Source organism: Lygodium microphyllum, chromosome 7, assembly GCF_053477565.2.
Source record: "Lygodium microphyllum isolate KBCC chromosome 7, Lygodium_microphyllum_v1.1.10, whole genome shotgun sequence".
NCBI lineage: Eukaryota > Viridiplantae > Streptophyta > Polypodiopsida > Schizaeales > Lygodiaceae > Lygodium > Lygodium microphyllum.
This window is the reverse complement of record NC_141141.1, coordinates 144,942,583-144,952,825: the sequence shown is the minus strand read 5'-3', so window position 1 is coordinate 144,952,825 and position 10,243 is coordinate 144,942,583. Positions and strand designations below refer to the sequence as shown.

The following is a 10,243-nucleotide window of genomic DNA, read 5'->3' as shown; positions in this document are numbered from 1 at the left end:
CAACCATCCAGTCCTTTACAGTCAATATTTCTTGAGCAATTAATGCTACTAAAAAAAGTAATTTATAAAGCCAATTATAACTTTATCAAAAAGATTTTTCAATGAGTTTGATTTTGATGGCCAATAATTTCTAAGGATATCCATTCCCTGCTTCTTCCTTTTTGCGGCTACTGAATTTTCTATGGGAAGACGTTGCTCAATTTAATTTTCTAAAATTTCAAAATTATGGCAACGAATTCTTTTGTTTCTTCGATTACCTTTTTTCCCTATGATATTTTTTTCCAAGTTTACTAAATCAACCATTTCCTATACTTTTGCATTTATCTGTTTTGTCACCCAAATGTTAGGAAATCCATTTCTAAGTAATAATCTATATTTCATATGTCGTCTAGGATAGTTTATGATTACAAAAGTCTTTTCATGGCCAAATCGATAGAGTCTTCAATTCTATTAATAATAATCATTATCATAGAAATAATTACTATATGTTTAAATATTCATAGAAACTGTTAATTTTTAGTCAAGAGAATAACTCAATTTTCAATGATGCATCTAAGTAATTATTACTATAACTATATTTAACTTTTAGAGATGGACTTATCTAATTTATCCTTAGTTAATGTTTAATATTTCTAAGGATTCCACTAATGCTATTCTTATAAGTGTGATATTAGTGCTTGTATCTAAGGATTCTAAAATTAACTAATTCTTATAAGTGTGATACTACTTATATAGGTAAAATTTTAATATTCTATATATATTTCTTTAATACTACTTCTAATATTCTAATAATATTAGTTTTCTAATAGATTATCTATATGATGCTAGACAAGATTTTTAACTTAAGATTTTATGTAAAATTTATTATAAGAGTGGCTTGTATACTAAAATTATTTCTATAAGTGTGATACAGCTTATACAGACAGAATTCTAATATTCAATATATATTTCTTTAATACTAATTTTAATATTTTAATAATGTTAGTTTTCTAATACCTTGGATAAGCCTTAAACTAAATATGATGCTAAACAAGATTTTTGGCTTAACATTGTGTGTAAAATTTCCTAGAGCATAATAATTAGCATAACATTCTAAGTTAGAAAATTTTCAAGCATACTTGTTTATTCTTTAGTACAACATTCTAAGTTAGGATTTTTCTAGAGCGTAACAATCATTCTTTTTTTGTATTGACTTTATTATCCCATTTATATATACAATTAGTTTTTAAATTATTTCTAATGACTAGAACCTAATCTAACTTTAACTATAATTATCACTAATTCTTTCTTTCTAAAAAATAATTATCATTCGAGAAAGAAAAACATCACCAAAATGCTAACAATAAAAATCAATTTTGATCATTAATTTATTGAGCTTTTCTACTTTAAAATAATAATTTAATTTATGCTTTCAAGAATAAATTTTTAAATTATTTTTTTAAAATAAAATAGCATTTTCTTAATTTATTTTAGAACCTGATTTTAGCTAAGATTATTCATAGCCGACCCTACATTAAGTGACGATGTTTGCAATGTAGGCACATTTGGGGGTGATGCCACACCTCGTCTTCTTGGTGGCATGATGAGGATATTTTTGGCTTTTAGAGAAAGAAGAAAATTAAGAGAAGATTTTGGTAGCATAAGGGTAAATTATATCTTTATTTATAAAATCTTCTCTTAAGGGTAACATTTTTCATTTTCATGCATGCATAATTTCTTTTCATGCATGCATAATTTCTTATGTGTTTTGTCAATGCGACTAAGGTGCAGTTTTCATGATAAGGAATAACAGTACACATACACTATTGAAAATAATTAGTCCATGTTTGCAAAAACTTATCTTTTTGCACGTGTTCGCATGCTTTTAAGTAAGTGCACAACCGTACATTAAGAGTGAGTTCACAAGCGTAAATTATATCTTTATTTATAAAATGTGTATACACGTTTTCATGTGTATACGTGTGCACATATGCCTAAAAAGGAGTTCGCATGGATAACTTATCCCCACCAATTTGATACTTTTAAGGCTTAAGTCCTTTGGCTAGTGGGAGAGGGGGAAGAGTTTATGCAAGGATTAACGATTTTGCTCGTGTATACGATAAATAAAATTTCCATGGGAGATTTCTTAAATTTTTTGTGTATACATTTTGTGTTGCCAAGGTGGTTTATTACAACACTTACAAAGGATTTGCTTAAAGTTTATCTTCAGAGACTCGGCATTGGGCCGAGGAGATAGTTCACCTGTAGTTGGACATTGAGGGGCCGAGGAGATAGTTCACCTGCAATTGGACATTGAGGGGGGGTGTTAGATATGCTCAGTGCCCCACCCTCATAAGGTTCCACCAATGATCCATGGTGCTCAATGTTGTAAGGCACCCATTAGAGGAGAAGCCACATGTGAGACCAGATATTGGTTGAGTCCTGACTTGTATGTCAAATGAGGTCTATGTGATTGGATGGCAAAAAGGTGACCATTGTGGGTCTAATCTTTGGGTTAGAGGGAGTAGTCAACTCGAGGCACATTGCATCGAGTTGTGGGGTAAAGGGAGTTATTAGGGGCCCCTACTTTGGGGTCCGGGGGAACGTGGAAGCGGCCCCTCGCTAGCGAGGGTCTGGGGGGCAGCACCCTCGGCTCGATGGTAACGGGAATATTCCCTGGACTACTACTAAAGACTCTTATGGTAGGTTGGTCAAGCTGACCTAATCGCCTTCATGGGCTATAAAAGCTAAACCCCTTCATAGCTATCCATAATCTATCTTTCACCCAATCAGAGTTGTTCCAGCTAGCCTTAAGCTTTTCACCTATATTCTATCTAGATCACCATCTAAGCTTCACAGTGGAAGCACACAGGTGGACATAGCCATCTTTGTATCAGTTGTTTGTAAACTTTTTACATAATTGAACCATTTAAAAAAGGCAATGGCAAACACTTGGGATAATCAACACTTCACTCACTATATGGTAAGAAGTTCTTATATTTCTATGGTAAGAAGTTACTATGTTTCTTAATTGTCTAACTCATATAATATTTTTGACTAAATCTCTTTGTTTTTTAATTGTGCAATATATTTGATACAACCATGCTCTATATTTTATCAAACAGTATGGAAGTCAATCTATTTGGTCAGCCAAGGTATGGAAAAATCATATTATCAAGGAATAACAAAATACTTTAGATACACAAGACATGGAGGAGGAAGAGTTAAAGCAAATAGCTTATTGGAGGTCTTTGAATGGTTTTATAGATAAATTTGGTATAAATTCAAGCTTAGAGATACAACCACATCATGCAATATATCACCTTTGGGAAAAACCATACAAATGGTTACACAAAAAAGGAAAGAGGGATAACTAAACTCTTGTGCAAAATAGTAGTTTTCAAAATGGTTACAAAATAAACAAAGATAAGGCAAAATATGGGTTTTAAGAAACCCTTGAATCTTTAGGATCTTTTAGTCTATCTCTATTATAGAGGAATTCTTGGATTCATTCCACTCAATAGCACATTTACATTTCAAAAACCCTTACTTTCTATAGCTTGGGAGAAGCTTTAAATATTTTATATCTCCCATATGGGAGAGTAATAAGAGCTAAGAGCTCCAAAGTATCCAGCTCTAGACCCACTATAACCAGACATATAGACAAAAACCCTTATCGCTTCTTCCTTCTCTACCAAATTTTTTTTCTCAACTCCTCTATTGAAAAATTCAGATCTAATAACTTTGCAAATAGCTTTTAATTCTTCCCTTGTTTTTTCAGCCCCACAATATTTTGTGCATGCTAAAATCAATATGCTTTTCCCTCCTTTGTTGCTATTCATTTTTACCTAAGTTTGTTGTCACTAGAATATCCTACAAAATGCAGTGAAAAAGCTACTATTCCTTGCTTCTCATTCATTCTATAATCCAACACAATCTAATGCCCAATGTCCATAGATTAGTCCAAGCTAATGTTCTTTGGCACTAAATACTTCTCTTGAGTCTAGGGTGTGAAAAGCAACTTAAATCTTCATAACAATCAATCACTGAATGTATGCAATTAGCGTAAACACAACCAAGTCTAATCCCATAGCATACAACTCAAACACTATCATTGATGATCCTCCTTAGAGTTTTCAATTGCTAGACTTTCATCCACATTCCAATATAGTGGCCAAGTACTTGACTTTTTCCAAGCTTCAATGGTTTAGAGTCCTTGGCTCTTCCAAGAAAGTTTTTAGGATATTCAAATTCAATTTGCATAAGAAATTAAAAAAAATCCTTGTTAATTGATGGAAATCTTAAAGTCACGTATCTTTAATGTCTACCATTGAGCCTAGAAAGATATTGAGAATATCTTTAGTACCTTTGGGTTTTTATCATCGTCAAGAAGGTTCTCATCATAGATATTTGTTGAGTTCTTTGGCTTCTCTTCTAATGGCTACTTTAGTGTGTCCTCATACCCTATGCCCTCAATGCCAAGCTTATTTTGCACCGCTAAGAACTCTTCTTCTATGGGTAGCCCCTTCTTCTCGTATTCCATAATCTCATTGGTACATGTGTGCAAGGCTATGGAGCTATCTTGAAAATTCTCTCTCTCAACATCCAAAGCGCCTTGTGGACATGGTTCATAACTTATGAAATCCTTATCAGTTTGGCCCCATTCTACTATTATGTCTAAGAAATAATCTTTTCTTAGATCAAAATGAAGTTAAATGTCATCGAGCAATATATATCTTTTTTAAAAATAAGTTAGGTAGGAAACGTAGAGATATAATCTAAGGGTCCTTCTTCAATCTCTATACTCAATTCCATCTCCTCTTCTTCTATCTTTATAATATTTTGACTCTTGAACACAGCATGATCAAAACCTTGCACCAATTGGTTCTCTACATCCTCTTGAAATATCTCTACCTTGTCTTCAACCTCCTTATCTATACATGTAGTATCTTCTCCCTTGCTATCTTACCCTTTCTTTTCTGAAGGACAATCCTCCACATATTGGACAAATACAAGAAAACATGTCTTTGTAAATCAAAAGATACTGCAACTTAACCTTGTTCAAAAGATAATTTATTCCATGTCTTCTAAACTCTTCATCAATAAGATAATACTTGGTAATCAAAGTTGTCATGGAAGCATTGGTTGCTTAGATCACATCATTAAAAGATACATAATTACTTTGTATGTCTAGAATAGAACTCTTTGTATTCCATAAGCTTCTAATCAAGATCTCTTAGTAGCTCTTGCAAATCAAAGGGACATTGAGCATCTCCTTAATGTATATAAATTTGGATGAGTTCCTTGTCTTTTGTAGGAAATCAAAAAGCATGTCATCGTAATAATGACTTTCTCATGTTGTATGGAACATAAGATTAGTTGCTCTCATTTTGATTTCATTGACCTAGACTCGCATTTTATCCATTTTCTTCCTAGTTCCTAACCTTGATTGCTTGCCATTTTAATATTGTATGAACCGCGAGATTAGTTGTCGTCCTTCTAGTTCATTGACTTAGAATTGCATTTTATACATTTTTTCCTTGGTCCCTATTGTTGGTTGCTTCACATTTTAATGTTGTAAGAAATGCAAGAGATGTTGCCTAGTTTCTAATTCCATTGTATTAAAATTGCATTTAATTTTTTCTCTCATTGGTCACTATCTTTGATGGCAAAAACTTTGTAGTTTGAGTGATTTGTGTATACTTTGAAGCTCTGTCCTATGAAACACAAATTTAGTTATAGGGTTCATTGTTTCACCTATCTATTTTTGCATTTCATGCATTCTACATTGAATTTCTTTCATTTGTCAAATGAACTACATTGTACATAACTTCACGTTGTTGGATTCATTGATTTTCATGTTTTATATATTGTTATTCAATTTTCTTGTTGATAATTGTATTTCTTATCATGTTATGACAATTGATTTTTGTTGAGCTATGGTTTGAAGTAAGGCTACTCCAGGCAAGCAGAAGGTTGATTGTACGAACATTAATGAGAAGATCCATTGGTCCTCTAAGCCATCCAAGCCACCAAAAAATCATAAAAGGAGATTGTCACAAGGTGTTTGAAGTGGGAGCTCACGCTCAACTGCCAAGACCCATGGACTGCTTATTTTTTCAAGCATTTCAAGGGAGCTCTAATGGCTATCTCTCACCTAGCCAATAGGCCTATGATCCTATGAGTGTAGTGAGCTTGCCTTGATTCCTAAATGAGTAGCCTCCTACCTCAAGCACTTCGATCGCTCCACAACCCATGATGCAAGCTCAAACAAGCTCAACCCTCCATTGTCAAGCTCCATCCACCATAGCTACGTGCGTGAGAGGAGAGGAGAGGAGAGGAGAGGAGATGGAGAGCTTCTCCACCATGGTCCCTCACCCTCACACACTCAGTCCTTCACACTCTCACAATCCCTCTCTCAAGCACAAGCACAAGCACAAGCAACAGAAGAAGAAGAGAGCTACTTTTTCCACAAACCAAGAATGAGATTCTCATTCACTTTTTGAGTTTATATACAAGCCCTAAATCCCTTGGGTACCCATCCCCTTCTTTACATGACCGGGAGACTTGCCAACTCGGTCCTCCTTTCTTATTCCCTTCCCTTTACCTTATCCCTTCTCCTATGCCCCTCTAGATTTTATAATTTGCACAGGAGGGAGCCTGGTGCTCTTTTACACAATTTTAGGAGGGAGCCTAGTGTCATTCATTTAAACTTGCACATTCTGTCTTTTGCATTTTTCTGAGTTTGATTTTGCTCCTTTTGCCTTTTCTCCTTCTTGTTGACTTCATTGGATTCACATTTTGGAAATTTCTTGGGTTTATTTTTTCTTTCCTTTTTTCTTTTATTGCATTGGGGTTAACATTAACCCCCTCCTAGTCGAGTGCTAGTCCCATGGCACTTGTGATTCTTTGTTGATGAGGGCTCAATGAGTTGAAGGGTGGGGCCTTGCAACGATTGGCCATGAAAGAGAAGCTTATCATTGGTGGTTGGTCACTTTCATCTGTACTTGAAAGGAAAAGAGAAGTGCAGTACGTAGGGGGTGTGTCTACCTTATGGTGTGGTTCAATGTACTCATGCTAGTGCAACTGGGAGCTGGGTCAAACCATAGCCTCGGTTTTGTCCCACTCTTGAGGACCCAATTGACTGGCTCTCACCCAGCACTCAAGAAAGCATAAAACCAGGGTACCGAGCAGCAAAGTATATGCTTGGAGCTTTGCTCCTCACCATGAAACCTGCAAACAAGCCTCTCTTGCCATGAATACACACACACAAAAGACTCAAGACACACCCTCACCAATCAAGAAACAAGATCAGGAGGCTCCTCCTCTTCCTCTACACACTCAAGATCCATGGTTGCAGCACACAGGAAGAGCAAGAAGAAGGATGGACAAAAAGAGTTTGGAAAAGAGGGAAGAGTGAAGTTAAAGAGGCACCACAATCTGTCGTGCTCCAACCTCCTCAACCACTTTTTCCCAAGAACCCCAATTGCACCCTTTTGAACCTTTATTAAATCAAATATTTTTGACCATACAAAAGTAAAGGTTGAAGCCCTTATGTGTTGCATGTATTCTAAGCAAGATTCCCAAGGTTTTTAAAATAAAAGAACATATGCAATGGCTTTTATAGCTCCAAGCCAAGCATTTACAATGGTAAAAATATATATCAATGAAGTACAACTTAGATACAATATCACAAACATTTTTGATAAAGTGAATAATTTGTCGATGTAGATCCCAAATCTTTTAGCCTTTTTTAATGACAAAATTGGAGGCTATCATTCCTCCCACACTTAAATTGGTGAGCTCCCGCGAACCAAAGAACCATGGTAAACTTCCATTGTAAGCTTCAAGAAAAACATCATATCCTTCTTCTCATTTCTTCACACTTCCGTGGATCATTTGTCCACTTCTTCAACAACCATTATCTCTTCACATCAATATTTTGTCTTGATTCCAAACACCCATCACTAACTAATACACTGATAAGGATGAATACCACAATGCTTTGATTTTGGGAGACACACTATCTCCATGAAGAAGAAACATTGAAAATCCACCAATTTGACACCAAAAAGGTGAAAAACCCACAAAAGATCTTCAAAGTAGCACTCCCACTTCATCAGATTTAACTTTAATGTTCTCCCACCCGAAAAAATTCTAATGCTTTGGCTTTCCTTTCAAAAGCAAAGATTGATATGTTGCATATGAACTAGCTTTATAAAGACTTTAGGATTTTAAGGTTTTGATAAAGCAAAAGATTATCTTCTTTTTCATTGTCGTTTCTTGCCGATGCCTTCTTTGGATAAGGATGAGAACGAATGGTTTGTTGTAAACCATTGAGGGAATCGAGGAAGCAGGCATAAAGAAGCCGCAGCTCTTGTAGTGGATCGCTGTCCCCTTGCCCGGCCATCTCCAAACAGGCACGAAGAACAGCTCGAGCGCCTTGTCATAGCTGACGAGGGAGGCTGGTTCGCCGCAGCGCAAGCATCGGGCTACATCCTTCTGCAGCACGTCCCTCACCCGTTGCTTCACCCCGCCTACCAGGAAGAAGAACATTGAGGCCGCAAACCAAAAGCTCCTGCTCACAAAATGAATCCACCGACACGAGAGATCCAAGCAACCCACCCCACCCCGCTTTTACGTTTACAGAGAGCGCTATTCTTCTCATCAACCCCCTGGACGCAATTGGCAGCAAGCCTACTATGCAACACGAAGTTGTTGGGGAAATCGTACCAGCTGCCAGAAGGTGAGAGGCATGTTGGAGGCACAGTGATGAGAGGCAGCGTGTTGGACCCATCTGATGAATTTTGCTTCCTTTCTTCACATAACTCGTATGATTTCCCTTCTTCCTCTTCATAACTGCTCTTCTTGCAGACTCCAAAGGTGAGCCCGGTCCCGGCAACGGAACCAAAAATGACTGGCTCTCACCCAGCACTCAAGAAAGCATAAAACCAGGGTACCGAGCAGCAAAGTATATGCTTGGAGCTTTGCTCCTCACCATGAAACCTGCAAACAAGCCTCTCTTGCCATGAATACACACACACAAAAGACTCAAGACACACCCTCACCAATCAAGAAACAAGATCAGGAGGCTCCTCCTCTTCCTCTACACACTCAAGATCCATGGTTGCAGCACACAGGAAGAGCAAGAAGAAGGATGGACAAAAAGAGTTTGGAAAAGAGGGAAGAATGAAGTTAAAGAGGCACCACAATCTGCCGTGCTCCAACCTCCTCAACCACTTTTTCCCAAGAACCCCAATTGCACCCTTTTGAACCTTTATTAAATCAAATATTTTTGACCATACAAAAGCAAAGGTTGAAGCCCTTATGTGTTGCATGTATTCTAGGCAAGATTCCCAAGGTTTTTAAAATAAAAGAACATATGCAATGGCTTTTATAGCTCCAAGCCAAGCATTTACAATGGTAAAAATATATATCAATGAAGTACAACTTAGATACAATATCACAAACATTTTTGATAAAGTGAATAATTTGTCGATGTAGATCCCAAATCTTTTAGCCTTTTTTAATGACAAAATTGGAGGCTATCACCAGTTCATACATAAGGGTGGTTCTATGGGTGAAGCTTAGGGAGATAGGTCTCATCATAGGCAAGTGTGACCTCCCTAGGTATATCCTGTCCTTGATGTGCCCTAAGTGTGAAGTGGGGAAGGGGCTAGGGAGAACCCTAGGTGCAGTGACTGTGGTGCACAACAAGGCGAAGGGAAGTTGCAAGTGGGTCATGTGAAGTCCTCTCTCTCTTGTCTTTGCTTAGTAGTAGATTCATAATAACAAAAATCAGTAAAAAATTCAGTCTTTTTTCACTCTCAACAAATGGGGATGTCCATCAACAAGTACATGAAGAAGAAGATGCTCATTTTATTACAAGCAGTCATTATTCATGAATGCATTGGGCTCCTGCTAATATAGGGACAATTGTTAAAGTGGGAGAAAGAGAGACGCCTTGCATAGCTCTCTTGGATCATGGTTTCGAAATCAATGTTATGGCATGTAGCTTGTATGAGAATGGAGGTTGGCCGATTGATGTAGATCCGAGATGGCGCATCTGGACAACAAACAATTCATCTGGGGATCTTTATGCGGCTTGTCTAAATGTACCCGTGACTATTGGGGATGTTAGGGATGAATATTATTTTTTTGTGCAGGGTCTTCATATGCTCGGGTTCGGAGTAAAGACAATACAAAGGCGGTACAATTTCTTATTCTTTGTGTGAATCATCCCCGCAATCGCGATAGGCTGCGG

At 36.8% G+C, this 10,243-nt stretch overlaps 1 protein-coding gene across 1 annotated transcript; it reads right to left on the bottom strand.

Annotated features, from left to right (window-relative positions):
• Positions 1-8,205: 8,205 nt before the first annotated feature.
• LOC148034052 (uncharacterized) lies at positions 8,206-8,614 on the bottom strand. The gene has a single exon (XM_087681007.1). The coding sequence runs from the start codon at positions 8,533-8,535 to the stop codon at positions 8,206-8,208; it is 330 nt and encodes a 109-aa protein (XP_087537133.1). The 5' UTR covers positions 8,536-8,614.
• Between the last annotated feature and the right edge of the window lie 1,629 nt (positions 8,615-10,243).

Bases quoted from the DNA above. Each gene is read 5' to 3' on its own strand.
- LOC148034052 (XM_087681007.1), bottom strand. From the start codon at position 8,535: ATGTTCTTCTTCCTGGTAGGCGGGGTGAAGCAACGGGTGAGGGACGTG.